Genomic DNA, 19929 nt, shown 5'->3' on the forward strand with positions numbered 1-19929 from the left:
GTCTCTTTAAAGGCCCCATTTCCAACTACAGTCACGTCCTATGGTACTGGGGGGTTAGGACTTCATGTGAACTTGAGGGACACAATTAAGCCCATACAGGAGTGGTCAAGAGGAAGCTTAGGAGGAGGTTGAGGTCAGAGGTAGTGGGGTTTCAGATGATATAAATCGAGTTCCCTGAAATCCAGATGTAAAGGAAGCATACTGCTGCTTTTCTAGAAAACTAGAGTGAGTTTACATGAAAGCAGTGATGTAAAATATAAGGAAGGCATAGACTTTGGCTGTTGATGTGAAAGCTGCTCTAGAAGAATAAAGGCTATTAATTTAAAAAACTTTAACAGTAAGGCATGGCCATCGATTCCATTTCTTTATCTTCTGTGGCCTAGGCAGTTTTGAAAACTCCAGCCTCACCCTTTTGTTTAAAATGAGATGTTCTTCATTTTGGATGTGACCTGTGCCCCGTGTTTAGACCCAGGTTACGGTTTCCCACCCAGAAGGCTCCATGAGTGAGGTGTGCCTGCCCAGAGACCTGCAGTGTTCATCCGCATCTTAACTTTGGTCACCTGGCAAGGTGTTTGCTGCTTTTCCACTGTGTAATGGCTGTTGTTTCCCTTGAGACTGATAAGCTACCTGTGGGAAGGCAATTTAAGATCATGCAGACATTCTGCTCCCCCTACCCCCCAGGTGTAGCGTCGGTGATGACTCTTGCCTGAACCAACCTTAACTCTGAATCTTACAAGACGACTCTTTTCCAAGTTCAGCACTTCCTCCTGTTTCCCCCGGCTGTGCCCAGCTGTGTACCATAGTAAAGAGCGTGCTCTTCTCCCACGCTGATTGGTTAACCGATTAGTGTCAACTGCCGGGTTCCTGTAGTCTTCAGTGGCTTGTAGTTCATTCCTGTCTGTTTGGTGCTCAGATGGTTCAGGTTTGGGTAGAGGGAGCCCCTTCAGCTGATTCTTGTGTCACTGTGACGTGTCCCATCTGACACCTTGCACCTGCTCTACCCCAGCCTTGGCGCCAGCCATTTCTGCAAAGACCGTGATTCCTTTGAGTGGGGAATAGTATCAGAGACTAAGATGTGATGCTGGTGGGCTCGCGGCCAGGGAGTATCACGGCTTCTTGGCCTTTCGAGCAAAGGCGGGAAATATATTTGTTCCTTTCTTCCCTTTTCCTTCCCTACTTTGGATTATTTGATCTGTTAGTTTTTGAACTAAAACTCTTTCCATTCTCTTTTTTATTTTTAGTGATTGCTTTAGGGATTACAAAATGGATCCTTAACTTCTGAGTCTACTTAGATTTAATATTGTACCACTTCATATAAAATATAGAAACCTGGTAATTCTGCCCTGCCATCCTTTGTGTCACTGTTGTCATATGTATCACATCTATATGCATTACAAGCTCACAGGACAGTGTTGTCACTGTGCTTTCAGCAGTTGTCTGTATTTTAAGTAAACTAAGAGAAAAAATTCTCTCGTATTTATCTGTGTATTTATGCTTGCTCTTCATTTCTGAGGATCTGAGTGTCCTCTGGTCTTATTTCCTTTCAGTGTGAATTATGTTTGGTATTTCTTCTTTTTTTTAATTAAGATAAAGTCCACATACCATAAAACTCACCCTTTGAGTGTATAGTTCAGTGGTTTCTAATATATTCTGTTCACAAAGATTTGTAGCAGTTACCACTGCCTAGTTCAGGAACATTTGTGTCACTCCAAAATAAGCTCCTTAGCCATTAGCAGTCACTCCCCACTGTCCCCTTAGCCCCACCCCCTGGCAACCACTAATCTGCGCTTTGTCTCTCTGAATTTGCTTATTCTGGACATTTCATGTAAGTGTAATCGTACGATATGTGGCTTTTTATGTTCAGCTTCTTTCACTTGGCATATGTTTTAGAGGTTCATTCGTGTTGTAGCCTGTGTCAGTACTTTATTCCTTTGAGTGGCTGCATTATAAGGATGGACCATGTTTTGCTTATCTTCAGCAGGTGGACCTTTGGGTTATTTGCACTTTTTAGCTATTGAGAGCAATGCTGCTATGAACATTTGTGTACACGTTTTTGTGTGAATATATACTTTCAATCCTCTTGGGTATATATGCACCTAGGAATGAAATTGATGAGTCGCATGGACACTGCTTGTTTAGCTTTTTGAGGAGCTGCCAGACTACTTTTTGGATCGGATGCATCATTTTACATTCCCACCAGTAACATATGAGGGTTTTTATCCCTCTTTCATGTTTACAGGCGTTGTCGTGCATGTGAAGTGGTATCTCACTGTAGTTTTGAATTGTATTTCCTTAATGAGCAGAGATGTTGAGCCGCTTCTCGTGGTTTTACTGGCTTTTTGTATATCTGGAGAAATGTCTATTCAAATACTTCGTCCATCTTTTTTAAATTGGGTTATTTTTCTTGTTGAGTTGTAAGAGCTCTTTATCCTGGATATAATACCCTTATCAGATACAATATTTACAAACATTTTCTCCCTTTCTGTGGGTTATTTTTTCACTTTCTTGTTGATATCCTTTGAAGCACAGAAGTTTTAAAATTTTTCTTAAGTCCATTGTGTCTATTTTTTTCTTTTGTTGCTTGTGTTTTAAATGTCACAGCCTAGAAATCATTGCCTAATCCCAGGATGTAAAGATGTACACCTATGCTTTCTTCTCAGTTTTATAGTTTTATCCTTACATTTAGGTCTGCAGTTATACTTGAGTTAATTTTTGCACATGGTGTGAGGTAAGGCTTCACCTTCACTGTTTTGCATGTGGTTGTCCAGTTTTCCCAGCACTGTTTGTTGAATAGACTGTTCTTTCCCCATTCAATTGTCTTGGTACCCTTGCTGAAAATTAATTGACCATAGATACATGGGTTTATATCTGGATTCTCAATTTTGTTTCATTGATCTGTGTGTATCTTTAGGCCAGCACCACAGTCTTGATTCCTGTAGCTTTACCGTAAGCTTTGAAGTTGGGAAGTGTGACTCCTCCAATTTTGATTTTTCAAGATTGGTTGCCTCTTCCAATTCCCTTGCATTTCTGTATGAATTTTAGGATTAGCTTCAACTTCAGGGAGAAGCAAAGGGCAACTAATATTTGATAAAGATTGCATTGAGTCTTTAATTAGGTAGGTATTGCCATCTTAACAGTATTTAATCTTGCAATCCATGGCCATTGGATGTGTTTTCATTTTTTTGGCTGTCTAATATCTTTCAGTGATGCCTTGTAGTTTTCAGGATGCAAACCTTACACCTCTTAGGTTAAATTTATTCATTTTTTTTTCTTTTTGATGCTATTATAAATGGAATTGTTTCACTGTTTAGTTGTTAAAATATAGACATGTAACTGACTTTTGTATGTTGATCTTGTATTCTGCAAGTTTTCTGAACTTGTTTATTAGCTCAAAGTGTTTTTGTGATTTCCTTGGGATTTTCTGTATACAGTGTTGTGTAATCTGTATATAGAGATAGCTTTACTTCTTCCTTTCCAATCTGGATGCCGTGTATTTCCTTTTCTTTTCTAATTGCCCTGACCCTAATCTCCAGCACGATGTTGGATAGAAGTGGTGAGAGTAACCATCCTTGTCTTGCTCCCAGTCTTCGGAGAAAAGCTTTCTGTGTTTCTTTATTAAGTGAGATGTTAACTTTGGATTTTTTTTTTTTATAGATGCCCTTTGTCAGGTTGAGGAAGTTTCCTTCTATTCTTAGTTTTATTTTGTTTGTTTCGGTTTGTTTGTTTATCATTAAAGGATGTTGGATTTTGTCAAATTCTTTTTCTGCAATTATTGAAATATTCATGTGGGGTTTTTTTCATTCATTTCATTAATGTGGTGTATTAGATTGATTGATTTTATATGGTGAACCAATCTTGCATTCCTTGGATAAATCCTGCTTGGTTATGTTGTATACATTTGTTTTTAATTGCTGGAACAATTTGCTAATACTTTTATTTTTGCATCTGTATTCATAAGGGATATTGGTCAGTACTTGTGATGACTTTTTCTGGTTTTGGTGTCAGGCAGTATTGGCATCATAGAATGAGTTGGGATGTGTTCTTCTGTCTTTTGAAGTTTGTAAGAATTGATGTTAATTCTTCAAGCATTTGGTAGAACTTCAGTGAAGCCATCAGGACCTGGGCTTGTTTTTGTGGGAAGGTTATTGATTACTAATTCAATCTCTTGTTATAGGTTTATTCACATTTTCTATTTCTTGAGTCAGTTTGAGTAGTTTGTGTCTTTCTAGGATGTGTTCACTTCATCTAGGTTGTCTAATTTGTTGGCATGTACTCGTTTGTAGTATTCTGTAATAATCCTTTTTATTTTGATAAGGTCAGTAGTGACCTTAAAAAAAAACCAAAGTCATTCTTGATTTTAGTAATCACTTATTTTTGTCTTGATCAGTCTAAGCTAAAGGCTTGTCAATTTCACTGATCATGTCAAAGAACCAACTTTTGGTTTGTTGATGTTTCTCCATTGTTTTTCTGTACGTTTTTAATTTCCACTATAATTATTATTTCCTTCTTTCTGCTTGTTTTGGGTTCAGTTTGCTCTTAGTTCTTTAGGTAGAGCATTAGATTATTCATTTGAAATCTTTAGTCTTTTTTAATATGTGTTTATAGTTATAAATTTCCTTCGAAGCACTGCTCTAGCTGCATCTCTTGAAATTTGGTATATTATATTTTTGTTTTCAATTATTTCACAGTATTTACCATTTTTTCTTGTGATTTCTTCTTTGACCCATTCGTTATTTTGTAGCTTCTTGTTTAATTTCTACATATTTGTGAGCCTTCCAAAGTTCATTCTGTTTTTGGTATCTAATTTCATTCTGTTATGGGTAGAAAACATATTTTATATTATTTCAGTTCTTTTTTTTTAAAGTAGTTGAGACTTGTTTTTATGCCCTAACATTTGATCTGGCCCAGAGAATGTTGTATGTGTACTTGATAAGAATGTGTATTCATTCTGTTGTTGTGGATGGAATGTTCCATATATAGATGTCTGTTAGATCTAGTTGGTTTATACTGTTTTCTAAGTTTCTTGTTTGTTTCTTGATCTGTTTAGTGCTATTTTTTTAAAAAGTATATTTATTTATTTATTTATTTATTTTTGGCTTCATTAGGTCTTCGTTGCTGCACGCGGGCTTTCTCTAAGTTTCTTGTTTGTTTCTTGATCTGTTTAGTTCTATTTTTTTAAATTTATTTATTTATTTATTTTTGGCTTCATTAGGTCTTCGTTGCTGCACGTGGCCTTTCTCTAGTTGCAGCGAGCGGGGGCTACTCTTCATTGCGGTGCACAGGCTTCTCATTGTGGTGGCTTCTCGTTGCAGAGCATGGGCTCTAGGCGCGTGGGCTTCAGTAGTTGTGGCTCGTGGGCTCTAGAGCGCAGGCTCAGTAGTTGTGACGCACGGGCTTAGTTGCTTCGCGCCTGTGTGATCTTCCCTGACCAGGGCTCAGGCCCGTGTCCCCTGCCTTGGCAGGCGGATTCTTAACCACTGCGCCACCAGGGAAGTCCCGTTTCTATCCGTTACTCATTGGGGTATTGAAGTCTCCAAATGTTACTGTTAAATTGTTTATTTCTCCCTTCAGTTCTGGCAGTCTAGCATTTCTTTTAATCAGATGACAGTAGATTTCCATGGTTTTCTCCATCTGAAAATGTCCTTATTCCATCATCATTTAGTGAATAGTATTCTCAATGGATATAGAATTCCAGGGTGACTGTTGTTTTTGTTTTTTTTTTTTCCCCAACTGCTTAAAGGTGTTTTCCCAGAGTCTTCTGTCCTCTGGTAGCTCATGAGAAGCCTGTAGTCTTTTAAATAATTTCTGCGTTGTAAGTAATGTGTCCTTTATCTCTGGCTTCTTTCAAGTTTTTCTCCTTATCTTTGGTTTTCAGAAGTTTCAGTGTCTAAGTGTGGTGCTTTTTAACTTATTCTGTTAAGATGTTGCTACGTTTTTTAATGTATGAGGTTATACATTTTTTTTCTAAAAACATGATTAGTTTGGGCCGTTGTTTCTTCAAATATCTTTCCTGCCTGTTTTTCTGGTACTACTCTAGCTGCATATCAGGAATTGGCCAAGTTTTTCTGTAAAGGGGCAGATAGTAAATATTTTAGGCTTTGTGGGCCGCATAGTCTTTATTCCCTGCAGGCCCTGGTGTGGAAAGAACCCTGGAGAAGAACAAACAAATGGGTGTGGCTGTGTTGCAGTAAAACTTTATTATAAAACGTTGTGGTGGGCCGGGTGGCCTGCAGGCCATGGTTTGCCAGTCCCTCCTGTGTGATAAAGTTTTTGACATTTTCCCACTTGTCCCTAATGCCCTGGTTTTTGTTTATTGTTTTTCAGTCATCTTTTTTCTCTCCAAGTTGATCTTTCTTCAATTTCACTGACTCTTTTTTCCATCAATTCCATTCTGTTATTAAGTCCATTAATTAAATGTATTTCAGATATTTTTCAGTTTTGACATTTCCACTTGGTTCTTTTTTGTGTTTATATGTTTTGTTTTTCAGCTGAGATTTCCTGTCTTTGCTTTCTCTGTCTTTCATTAAAAGCGTATCTTCCATTCCCTGGTGGAGGATAGTTATAGCCATTCCTTGTCTGGTGGTTTCAGGATCTTGAGGTTGGTGGCTGTTGATTGTTTTTTCCTTGAGAATGTGTCACATTTTCCCGACTCTTCCGTAAAACAACTTTGGGTTGTATTTTGGGCATTGTAAATGTTATATAGAGTCTGGTTTCTCTTCTGTTACGCCAAAGGGTATTGACTTTGTTTTAGCAAAAGCAGTTGAATTGTTTAGCTGTAACCTGTGCACTGTCATTTTACAGCCTGTGCTGGGCATTGCTTGGATTTGTTCCATTCAAGCCTTAGCTGCAGGCATATTTGTTTTCCCCATGGACACTAGATCAGGGGTCAGCCAGGGACTTGGACTTCATGCTCAGAATCTGAGGTGCCCCTTCTCTGGTTTTTTGCTTCCTGGATCCTTGCATCATTTGCTTCCTGGATCCTTGCAGCTAAGAGCCTTAGCTGCCCGGACTCTTTATCTCCAGTTCCTTTGGCCAAGACAGCAGCTGCCCATCACTACCACTGCCATAGAAGCTGTCATGTTTTACTTCAGGGTAAAGCCCCAGAAACTGTGGTAAAGCCCCAGATTTTTTGTTTTGCTTCCTTTCAAAATTTGCTTGTTTTTGTTTTTCCCTAGCCTCCAAAGTCTTCTGGTAGTTGGAGGGTTTTTTTGGTATTTCCAGAATGTGTGGCTTATAGTTTATGGTGTATTTATTTGTGGGAGATTTGGTTTGTTAGGAATAAATACAGTGGAACTTAGTATGTTCTTTTTGAAGCATCTGGTGCCAGTCTAATTTTTTTCTCCTTGTAAATTATTCTTTCTGCTTGGGGGCTGTAAGGATTTTTTTTTTTTCTTTTAAAGTTTAATGGTCTTTTCTTACTGTGTCTCTAATTGATCCAGTTGATCATTCTAATTCTAGATTGGCCTTTTCAAGAGATTCAGGTCTTTATTTCTGAAAATTTTTCTTGGATGATTTAAGTATTACTCTGTTCCATTGCTTTGCTTTTTTTCTTCAAGGGCTTAAATTATATGTATGTTGGTCCTCCTTTACCTGCTTTTTATTTCAACCATTTTGACTCTGCTTCCTTCTCCTCCTGCTTCACCCTGTTTTGGCCTCAGCTCCTTCATATGTGTCCCATTTCAGGGTCACCTTCCCTGAAGTGCTCTCTGTGTCCTCCCATCTATAGTAGAGCCCCCTTTGTTACTCTCTTTTGTGCTGGTATAACTTATTCGTTCATTTGTGTGTCTGTCTACCTACCAAATCATGCATTTTGGTCTTTCCATTATGAAGTAAACTGTACGCACGACCTCCGTGTTTGTCGTCTTCTGTAGTTGTGTTTCCACTAAGCACCTAACACATAGTAGGTGCTCAGGAAGTATTTGTCCCAACAACTGATGAACAGAGGAGATATCAGAGCTACAAGTAAAAGGTTGTATGGATACGTGGGTACAGAAAAATAGACCTTTACTGAAAGCTTGACGTTAATGGAGAAGCTTGGGCGAACATGTAACCTGACAGCTGGGCACTCCTGTCCTGAAGTGAGGCCTCCAGCCAGTCCTGACATGGGACCTCTCACCAACAGTTTTTCTCCTGCTATCCTGTTCCTTTGCTGGTCTGTTCCCTAATTTCCTTCCTCTTTACCCCCTTTCTCATCTCTGCCACTGCTTAGCTCAAGGGGCTCGTAGAAACTACAAAATAACTGTAACTGTACCCGAAGGCAATCTCCTAAGGTCTCTTTAAAAGTGAATTTAATCACATTTTTAATACAAATTCTTTTCTTTCTTGTTTATTATTATTGTTTGTTGTAACACAATCAGATTTTAACTATTATATACAATTAATTACTGATTTTTAGATTTCCTTCTGCTATCTTGAAAACAAACTTTCTTTTGAATTAAATATATTTAAATGTGTGCTATTTTTAAAGTGAAAAATCCCTACCTAATCTACCTTATGCCTTATCTTCCAGCACTCCCCTCAGTTGGGGGAAACCTACCATTGAGAATTTGGAGTATATAGTTTCAGATTGTTTTTTACTGAGCATATAAAAAATGTGTAATCGTGCATGTATACACTCACATTTATATATATACATCCAAGTAAATAAGTAGGTTTTTTTTTTTCATGGAACGCACATATGCTTTTTTAGTTAACAGTATCAGAGAGAACATTTTTCCATGTTTTTACGTAGAGGTGTATCTTGATTTTTAAAACACATATTGGTCTTTTGTAATAGATACCCAGTAATTTATGTAACCTATCTCCTATTAATGAGTATGAAGTTTTCCATTTCTTTCTTCTTTTTCTTTCCAATCAGAAATAGAGCAACATTGAACCTTTGTGTACATTACTTTCTTGCAGAGGTATAAGTCTTTCCATAGGTTTAAATTCCAAAAATGGACTTTTGGGTTCAGACGGCTTACATAGTTAAGCTTTTGATAGATGCTGTCAAGTTACATTCTGGAAAGAATGTGCCAAATTCCTTTCTTTCTAGCAGTGTGAGTTATCAGACTTTTAATCTTTCCTACTTGGCAGGTGAAATGATAAAGTTGATTTCATTTGCATTGCCTTGATTTTTAGTGAGCTTGAACTTCCTTTGACAGAACTTGGAGGTAACAGCCAAGCTGACCTTTATTTTTTGTGTCATGTATCCGTTCTTCTTTCGTTAACTGCCTGTGCAGACTATTGCTCGTGTTTTCCACTGAGGATGTGAACTTTCATGAAATACATAAGGTCACTAGGTGTCACTAGAATCCCGTTCTGTTGGGTTATTTCTGGGTGTGTTCTTTCTAAGAGCAGACAGCTGTAACTACAGTTGATAAAATTCTGATGTTTCCTTTGGACACACATTTCCATATTGAAGGGAGAAGAAATAAAGGTGAAAGGAATGAAGGTCAGCTTGACCATCACCTCTAAGTTCAGTTGGAGAAGGTTGTTGAAGTTACATTTTTTAAACAGTCACAGAGAAACAGATAACTGGGGACACAGTTCTCAGGCGACATCCGTACGTGTTTGAGAGTCCGCCCCTCACACCTGCCTTTAGTGCTTCCTACACACAAGCATGTTTCCTTGCACAACCACAATGCGGCCATCCACGCTGATCTCACCGGCTGTTCAAGTCACACACCTGACAGCCGTCGACTCCACCCCAGAAGCCCACGTTGTGTCTGGTTGTTGCATCTCCCCGTCTTTCTCCCCGTGGAGCCCTTCCTCGGCCTGTCTTCGGCTTTCCTGCCTTTGATGCTGTTGAAGGCTACGAATGGGACTGAGTCGGGGAGTGTCCGGTGTTTCCTGGTGAGATGATCCACGTTCTGTGTCTTGCAGGGATGACCTGGGACTGGTGATGGGTGTTTCCTCTCTGTGGTGGTGGTGCCTTCCAGGCCGCTCCACTGGGGTGAATATGCCCCTTTGGCAATTAGTCAGTGTGGCTTTTGACGGAGGGACTTTCACACTCTGTAAATAACTCCCTCATCACACTGTGTGTGTCTGTACTTTATCCAGTGGGTTATAATCCATTACTATCATTGTTCCTTTTAAGGTTTGAATTGTCCTCCATTGGCCAGTGGTAGCCCGTTCAAGTTGACTTTTGTCATTGTCATTATTTTATCATTTCTCCATCATTCCCTGAACACTTCTTTTCTCTTCTGGCACAATTTAGTCCAGGCTCAGCTTGTACTTTCTCTTTCCCAGCCCTGCATGCAGCCTTTTCTCCAAGGAGCCCTGGTTCCTTTCAGTGGAAAAATAGTACTTGAGTCCAAACTCTGGGTGGTAGGCATGCTCGTTGCCAAGGGGTGCTGGTCCCACGCCTTCTTGGGGGCAGAGTTGGTGAGATGCACCTGTATCTGGGCCACGCATTTGTTTCTGCAGCCATCCACGTATAGCGAGTCAGTGAGTTCCCATGGATACCTGCGATTCCAGCCCAAAGACGCCTTTCCCGCCAGCTCATGACATGGCACTGCGAAGCGGTTTTGCTGTTTGACACATGCGGGGGAAAGGCCACTTGAGCACGAGACATGTGCTCTGCTGTCCTGGGTGCCCCCTGGTCTGCGCCGCATTTGACGCAGCACTTGGCAGGCGGAGAAGGCAGTTGTGCCCACCCCACTCGACAGGGGTCTGCACTTCAGCCCTGGCCAGGATACTTTGCTTTAAAGCCTTATTTCACTGTTGACAGAAGTATTTGTGATAGACCAAGGCACGTGTACTGGGATTTGACAAATTAAGGCGGGTCATCACACCAGTCACATAAATTGTCCCTACTTTGTGCCAGGGGTTTTTATTTCCCCAGCATGTTCTCTGATACGGTTCAGGATGGAGGTGATCGGCCTTTTACCGGCAAATCCAAAGGCCCCGGGGTGGGCGTCCGGGGGCTCCTGGCGGAGGGGCCGCGGGGGTCAGCGTGGCCTGGGCAGTCGGGGCTGCGCGTGGAGAGCAGCGGGCCTTCGGGAACCGAGGCCTCAAGGCAGTCCTCAGGAGGAACCTAGCGGGGGTGGGGCTGGGAAAGTTTCTAGCCGCAAGCTCTCCCCGTCCGTCTGGTTACTGTTCAGAAGGCGTTCATGTCTCCCCGGCATGCACACGCTCTCATTTGAAGATCGGTGAGCAGCGGTGGGCATAGTGACGTGCCCCCTCCTGGGAGAGGACCGGGACCTGGCCGGGCGGGCGCAGCGGGGCGGGCCGGGGGCCGAGCTGCCGCTGCAGTGCGCGTCGCGCAGGCGCCCCAGGGACGCGCACCTGGACCCTTCGCTAGCTCCTGGGCGCCGCCGGCGCTGCTCCGTGCTCTGCTCCAGCGTTTCCCCTCCAGTGCCCCTCCCTCGAATCCAGGTCTTAAACTTCTTTTCTCCCCTTACGGCCTTGTCAAATCCTGCCTCTCCTCTGATCGCTTTTCAGCAAGCAGCCTGGAGCGCAGATCCAGGCCACGGGCTCTGGCGCCCACCGGGCCGGCTGCTCCCCGCGTGCGCCGTCGGCAGTCGGTGCTCTGCCCGCAGCGCTGCTCCCCGAACTTCTGTGACCCCTCGCCTTCTCCCCTGCGCCGCTGGTAGGGGTGGGGACGAGACCTGAACCCTCTGTCAGGACTGTGTGCTTGGAGCCTGGCGCCCCCTCAAAGTTGCCATCCCCGTAGTCCCGGTGTTTCGTCTCCCCTTAGCGCCCTGCCCTTCTGCTGGGCCTTAAGACCCTTGTGCTGAATGACTTACTGACCAGGCTTGAGGTGGCTGGTCCTGAGGGTGGGACGGGCGTCGGGGTCCCGAGCAGGAAGGGCGGGCAGTGCCGCAGGTCCCACCGCTCGGCCCCGGATCCCAGGCAGGACTTCCCAGGGCAGGGCCCACGTGCTGGGCTGAGCCCAGGGCTCTGAGAGTGGCAGCCAGAAAACAGAGGCGGAAGGCTCGTCCTGCTTTTAGGGGCATCTCTTGAAACTCTTCTCTTCTTAACCACTAGATGGGGGGATGATGTCATCATTGTACATTTCTGAAGAAAAGCAGAAATGCAGCTGGTGAGCTTTTTCTGTTTATTCAGTAGATTTTGATTGAGTGCCTGATAAACGTGGTTTCGAGGTAGAGGCTTCAATATCTTCCTCTGCGTGTGGGCGCACGTTACGTTTGTATCGTGGAAGGACCGACGTTCAACCGAGTGGGTTCAGGGAGTATGTCCACGCCAGGCTCCATCCTCCCCCATGGGGGCGGGTGGTCGGGAGTCTGGGGTCAGGCACACCTCCAGCCCGATGGGGCGAGCCTTTCCAGGTTACTGACTAGTAGAGGAGACCGGTGTAAACTGTAACTGTAAACTCGGGCAGATGGTCTTGTGTGAGCCTCAGTTTCCTCGGTCGTTCAGTGGGGGGAAAGGCACTGCTTCCCCACCAGGCTGGAGTGAGGCTTCTCGGGAGCTGACTGAGCCTCATGACGCTGCCAGTTGTAACTTTCCCGTCGTCTCGGTGATGATGGGATGATCCCAGGTCTTCCCATCCGAGTCTTCTATCCGGGTGCTTCCAGCCACCCCTTTTTGGCTACTTTGTTGCTTAAAACAGTGGAAAATGGGTGACATTTCTCCCGAGCGGGGGGAGCTGGTAAACACTGCTTGAGGCAGAAATTGGTAAAATCAAAGGGGTTTTTTTTTAAAAAGAGGCATCCTTAAGAAACCTCTCTCCTGGTCTTCTCCATCCTTGCTGCCCGTTTCTCATCTCTTTTCATTAGATCCATAATTCTGCCCAGCTCTTAATTGTAGGCTTCCTACAGGCTTCGGTGATTAGTTGGTTTTTTAAAAATCAACTTTATAAAAATGATTTTCATGAGATGAAATATTTCCATTTTAAGTATATAGTTCACTGAACTTTGACAAAGGTACATACCCATGCTACCACCATCACAGTCAAAACACTGAGCATTTTCATCACCCCAGGGGTTCCTGTGTGTCCCTTTGTTGTCGGCTTCCCCCCTGCCCGCCGCCCCCGCCAGCACACTCCCCGATCACCTGGTCCGTCAGTATTGATCAGCTTTGCCTGTTCCAGCGTCTCCTGTAAGCGCACTCATCCGGCATGTGTTAGGTTGTGCCTGGCTTCTTTCGTTTAACGTGATGTTTTTGAGATTTATCCATGTTGAGATTTATCCATGATTTATCCATCGTCCCCCCGTCAATAATTTCATTTCTTTTATAGCAGAATAGTATTCTAGTGCATGGATATACCAGTTTGTTTACCCATTCACCTGTTAATGGACGTTTGGGTAGTTTTCAATGTTTGGTTGTTACCAGTAAAGTTCCATGAACAGTCGTGTGTGCGACCTTGTATATCTTCATGCTCCTGGGTCGTTACCCACACTGTTTTCCAAGGCGGTTGTGTCACTTTACGTTCCTATGATCAGGGCACGAGTCTTCACCAGCACTTGCAGTTTGTCAGTCTTTAATTTTAGCTTTTCTAGTGGCTGTGTAGTGGTATTCATGTGGTTTTTTATTTTTTGTAGCAGTTTTTTGGGATAAAATTCAGCCAGTGTACAGTTGAGTGGTTTTTAATATAGTCACAGAGCTGTGCAGCTACGACCACAATCAGCTGAAAGCATTCTCATCACCTCAGAACAAAACCATTGCATCACTGATCCCTCTATGCTGCCCAGCCCAGAGTAGCCCTGGTCTACTTTCTGTCGCCGTGGATTTGCCTGTTCTGATGTTTCATGTAAACAGAATCATACAGTATGTGAGCTTTGGGCCTGGCTTTTTTCTCATGACCTAATGTTTTCAAGATGCATCCACACTGTAGCCTGTGTCAGAGTTTCATTGCTCATGATCGAATAGTATTCCGTTGTACGGCTGTCTCACATATATCCATATTGTATACGATATGCAAATATTTTCTTCTATTCTGTGGGTTGTCTTTACACTTCCTTTACAGTTTCCTGTGAAGCAAAAAGATTTTAATTTTGATGAAGTCCAGTTGATTTATTTTTGTTTGTTTCTTGTGCTTTGGTGTCATTTAAGAAACTATTACCAGATCACAAAGATTTACTATCTCTTTTCGAAGAATTGTATAGTTTCGGCTCTTACATTGAGGATTTTGTCCATCTTGAGTTAGTTTTGTGTACGGTGTGAGGTCGGGGTCTCATGTCTTCTCTCTCGTGTGGTTGTCCCACAGTTGTCCCAGCCCCATTTGTTGAAAAGACTTCCGTCGTTCTTTCCCCAGGGACTTGTCTTGACTCTCTTGTCAAGAATCAGTTAACCATAAATGTGAGGACCTCATCTGGTTTTGATTATATTTTCCTGATGTCGAGTGCTGAGCATAAGATGATGTGCTTAGTGAATCTTCGTGTATTGTCTTTGGTTTAAATCCTTTGCCCATTTTTTTTAAATTAGTTTTTGTCTTCTTAATATTGAGTTGTATGTGATTTTTGTATACATTGTACATACTAATTTCTTTGGTCAGATTCACATATTGTAATTATTTTCTCTCAGTCTGAGACTTTTGTTTTCTTTATTGTGTCTTTCAAACTACACAAATGTTCTGTTTTGTTGAAGTCCAGTTTTTCGTTTTCTTCTTTTGTGCTTTATGTTTAACATCCTCTCTGAATATCTTTGCCTGCTTCAGAAGCAGGAATTTTTTCGGGCATTTTCTTTTAGGAGCTTTAGGTTTCGCTTTTGCGTTTAGTTCTGTGATCTGTTTTGAGCTTTTTTTTTTTTCTTGTTCTTTTTCTTTTTGGTGTTTGTGTACACGTATGGTGTAAGATAAAGAGCTCAGCAGTGTTTGTCTTTCTACAAATTACTCATTATTCAGAAAATACTTTTGAGTGCTTACTCTCTGCCAGACGTTGGGGTTACAGCTCTAACTAGACGGGCATATTTACTGCCTCCCCGGAACATACTTTTAATGAGGAAGACAAGTTTTGTAAGTGCTAGAAAGGTTTTTTAAGGCCCTGGAGGGCACAGGAGGCCCCCTGGAGTGGGTTGCCCTGCTTGGGCAGAGTGCTTTTTGGGGGGCCGGGGGGCTTTTGGAGTCAGTGGGGAGCTTTGAGCTGAGGCAAAAAAGACAGCAAAGGAGCTAGTCTTTCCCTGAACTGGGGGACTGTGTCCTGGGAGCAGAAGGTCCAGCCCGAGGCAGGACAATGCCGGAGGGTCAGTGGCTGGAGTCTAGTGAGAAAAGGAAGCTTTGGGACAGAGACCTGCTCCTTCAGGACCTGGGTGAGGGATTAGAATTTTACCCACATCTGTCTTTATCCTAGTACATCCCCTAAGCGTCAGAGCTACGTAAGGGGTTGCCTGCTAGATGGATTTGCTTGGATGAGTCATCTGGGTTTAAATACGTCCAGAACTGAACTCATTCCTAACCGCTTCTAAACTCCATCTTCCGTCTTGGTCTGTGGTGCCGTTGTCCTGCCTTTGAGTCAGGATGCTTCGTTTCCCATTGCTGTCCTGTTAGGAAGGGAGAGCTGGGTCCCACACACACCACAGAGAGGAAAACCAGCTCGTCTTACGAGGCTTACAGCAAGAACACTAGTCCCTTTTAATCCCCAGCTCCTGTTCTCTGGAGGCATCACCTTTCCACTCCTGCAGCTCTTTCTAGAGCTCTGACTTACCTCTGGATTCCTCATTACTGTGGCTCCACTGCTGTCCTGATGTTCATTTTGATGTTGTCTAATGACTTTTTGGTGTGGAGGTGAGGCTAGCTTTCCAACTAGCTGCCTTTGGGGGACACACCTCGATGTCCCCACGTACATGCATTTACCGCGTGCACATACTCTCCACCACCCCTCCGTGATTCTTAATCCTCTCATTATTCCAGTGTACGCATTCAATTAAATCAGTAGTTTTATTGACGTTATTATGACTATGAAAGTGGTTTTTAGCTGAATCTGAAGATGCACCACAAATACATTTTGTTTCCTGCACGTCTTTGTCCCACCGGAGCTGGGCCTGGTGTCCTTAGTCCAGTGTGTCTTCGGTCCACGGTGTCTGAGGACAGAACCCATCACCTCTGCTCTGCTGGAGGAGCGAGTGGGGTGCAGCAGTTAGGAGTAGAGCTGCTGCTCTTCAGACCCACCCTGGCCTCCCTTGAGGTGTGAGGAGAGGAATCCGGACCCTTCTGGTAGACCCACTGCCCCAGCTGCAAGGCTGGGGTTTCCTGTTTGTTCTTCAATCCCCCAGATTCTCTCTTACCTGCTCTTTACTTCTGTTGGTTTGTGTCCTTCTGTTTTCCTTTACTGTCATTTGATTGGGGTTTGGCGGGGGGAGGAGAGAGACATGTGCTCAGCCCATCAGCTCTAACCAGAGGCCAGGCGTGCGCTGTTCTTACTCCTAAGCGTTGCTCGGTTACGGGTCCCCAGCCCAGCCCCACAGCCTTGCTGAAATCTTTGGCATCTCCTACCCCACTAGCCCTGGCTGGTCTTGGTGTCCCTGTCCTGGAACTTGTCCCTCAGAGGGACCTGTCCAGGGCCCCTGACACCTTCTCAGGCCCTGGAGCCCTCAGGACGAGGGTGTCATCTTTGTCACTGGTCTCCTGACTCCTGTTCATTCACTTCACTCACGCCGAATGCTGGATGTTTTCCCGAAATTATCACCCTCTTCACTTCGCTGTGCTTTTGTCTCTGCTCTTCCTCCAGACAGAAGACCTGCGTCCTCCCAAGTCTGCATCCTCATCCGGTTCAGCCTGGTGGTGGCCTCTGACCTGCAGCCTTTCCTGACCCTGTCGTGTCACTTGTGCCGTCTGGCTTCTGCTCCACCTTGCTGTTCTTCTCTTGTCCTAATAATTGTGCTGCCTTTTTTTTTTTTTTTTTTTACATTTTTGAAAATTTCTTTCACGTCTGGCTTAATAGAAGACAGTTGCATTCTAATATCTTCTGATATCTGCTTCTGCATCTGGTGTGTGGGGATGACTCATGTCATTTCGCTTCAGCTCCACCGTGTGCTCTTGAGGGTGAGGAGTGAGCGGGCCGGGAATGTATCCTTGTCATGATGGCAGTAGTTCTGACTCACATCAGGCGTCTTCTCTGTTCACACTTTGAGAGTCACGGCTGATGAGTGCTGTTGACATTTTGGTGTGTCATCTTCCAGACTTAAAGTGAGAAATACTTCACTGTACAATACCATACACATGCACATTTCATTCTTATTTTAGAGACCTTTCTGTATCATTAGGGATAGATTTGCCTCATTCTTTTTTTATTGCACTGTGTTTTATTATATTTTCAGCTATTATTTGTGTACTAAATGTTGAACAGTAATAGTCTAATGAAATATAGTTGGAGATGGGGTTAGTGGCCTTATTTTAAAAAGACTTAGATTGGTGACATGATTTTGTAAACACGGGAGTGATTGATCTGGGTTATGGAGAGATGAATAAAATGTTTTAAGATTAATGTTTCAGTATTATATGAATGAATCAGAAGAGGAGAAACCATAGCAAAGGAGATCATTTAGAAAATCATTGTAATTGTTTAGATTTGAGCAGCTGAATGCTTAGGAGTGGGTAATGGCCGAGGGATTCCCAAGGCAGGTATGGAGGTGAAGGGTGATGCAGGAGGGGAAATGGCAGATGTGAGGACAGACGGGCTGTGGAAGCAGGAGGTACAGCTCAGCGTAGCTGGGACCGCAGAGCTAGGTCTCCAGGTGATGGTGGTGCCTTGACAGAAACACACAGGAAGGAGAACTTGGTTTTGGAGGATAGATAAGCTTTCTGGCTTCAATTTCTTTAGGACCCTTCTAGCTCTAGCTTATTCATTTTATGGCCTGTTTACTCTTAAATTGTGCATTTAATAGCATGTGCTTTATGAGTGCCACACAGTGATCATTTTGGAGTGTTGCAGGTCTCAAGTTATTGCATAAAAATTGTACTTCCTGTACCTGCCTCTCACTTCTCTTCTGCTCTTACACTTAAAAACACCAAATAGAGAAGGTTTTGGTAAATTGAATTTGTATTGCCTTTTGTGTTTGGTAATAAATGTACTTGTGTTAAAGGACATGTCTATTAGAATGACCTGTGTAGGGATTTCTTTCATTGCTAACTGACACGTGTGCAGATTTAATGTTGTGTGACCCTAATAGAACATGCTCATTACCGTTCGCTTTGATCACACAGATGCAGGACAGCTGGAGTGCACATCGATGAATCGCTGTTCCCTGCAGCTAATCCCAATGAGCACCTACCAAGCCTAATGAAAAAAAAAGTAAGTACGGGACTTCAGTGTGGACTCTGGCAGTCATCAATTTATTCATTTTTTTCTTCCTAGAAAATAAAACTTTTAGAAATATATTCAAGAGTTGTCTTAATATTGCTATTGATTGTATTATTCTTCTCACACAGCATTTTTTAATGAGTTATAGAGCTTACTTTATCCCATGAATGCTTTGATGTAGTTTGTGATAAATGGAAGAGACTGTTTGCCCAAAGGAGAACTAAAAGTTGCCAAGAAACTAGCACCCTTTCAGGTGCTCTGGTAACTACTTCAGGATTCAGGTTCTCAACATCTGTAGTAAAATACATTTGATCTGTTTGGCTGGAAAATCTCAAAAGTCTGAGGCAGAAATAGCTAAGTGTACACAGTTATTTATTACAGAAGATCTGTGCAAATACAGAGATGCTGCTTTCCTCTGAGGTCTGGTTCACGTTTGAACCACAACCGTTTTGGTTTTTTATTATTTAAAAGTTTTAATTGATTTCTGTATCTGAGGGTAAACTGTTCGCTGTGACATCAGTCACTTTGTTGTCATGTGAGAATCCCCGTTGGAGAGAAGATTTACAGACTTTCTCCACACTGAGTGAGGCAGAGGAGAGCTGTAGACTAGGGAAGACATTCCCATGGATGTCTCCAAGTTTTCTGAAATAGTAAATCCTGTGTCTCCATCACATTTCATCTCAGACAAGCTGGAACGCACCCGTGCAGTGATGGAAACTCACTTGTCTCCATCCAGATTGTGTCGGACGGTAGTGAAATGGAGCGTCTCATGACTCTGTGATAGACCAGCAGCAGCTGGTAGTACGTTGAGTGAACACAGATCAGACATATCGCTCCTAATTTCCCTTCCCTCAAAATAAGCACTCTTCAGTTTGACTTGGGTCCTTGCTGATCAGATGGTCTTCAGTACATGTGCTTTGAGTGAACGAGGTTCTACTACGTTACGTGTACTATTTGGGGGGTTGCTTTTTCTTCTTCACTTAACCGTGTGTTTTCATGTCAGTGTGTGTACGTGGCTCCACTTCCTTCTGCTTTGTGTTAAACAGCGTGAATGTGTCTTGGATTCATGCACCCTTAGATCATGGACGATTTTTACTAAGTAGGTTGTTTGTGTGATGTATTTGAGTTTATTTCTCCAAGCGGAATATCTAGAAAGGGACTTACAGTTCCACCAGCAGTGTACAAGGGTACTTTTTCTTAACACTGACCAATGCTGGATGTTAGTCATCTTTTAAATTTTTCCTAATCTGAGGTGTTAATAATGTCTGCTCGTACCCTTCACCACTTAAGGTTTTATTAGTCCCTACAAGCATTCCCCTTCCTTCCTTTCTCCAAATGCAGTTGCAGATTAAACCTGACTCCAGACCTTATTCTTTTGGTCTTTGGGGAGGGTCTTCGCTCCCCTCACTCTGCTGCCAGCCTGACCCTCTTGCTTGCTGTTCTTCAAACATACCACGTTTGTTTGTGTTTTAGGGCCATTGCATTGCCTGTCCCTCTGTCTGGAACACACTTCCCCCCATCCGTCCATAGACGGTTTTCTGACGTCCACAGGGCTTTGTACTGCTGGTCCTTTCTCACTAAGCGGCGGTTCACTCCCCTGTCTACAGTGGCAGGTCCTTCCCACCATGCCAGCCATCCTGAGCCCCCGGCCTGCTTTTTCCTTACTATAGTACTTGCCCCTTGGTAACATATTGCAGAAGTGCGGGCAGCCAGACTCTCGCGAAGACCCCAGAACCCCGCGTGGCAG

General features: G+C 43.2%; 1 protein-coding gene across 1 annotated transcript in view; it reads left to right on the forward strand.

The window, feature by feature from the left end:
• Window positions 1-19929, forward strand: part of MCPH1 (microcephalin 1) — a 101181-nt gene that overhangs the window by 5435 nt on the left and 75817 nt on the right. Inside the window, exon 4 of the mRNA XM_079909494.1 lies at window positions 18086-18173. Coding sequence (XP_079765620.1) covers window positions 18086-18173 — 88 coding nt within the window. The remainder of the gene's footprint in view (window positions 1-18085; window positions 18174-19929) is intronic.

Source organism: Stenella coeruleoalba (assembly GCF_951394435.1).
Source record: "Stenella coeruleoalba genome assembly, chromosome: 21".
Taxonomy (NCBI): Eukaryota; Metazoa; Chordata; class Mammalia; order Artiodactyla; family Delphinidae; genus Stenella; species Stenella coeruleoalba.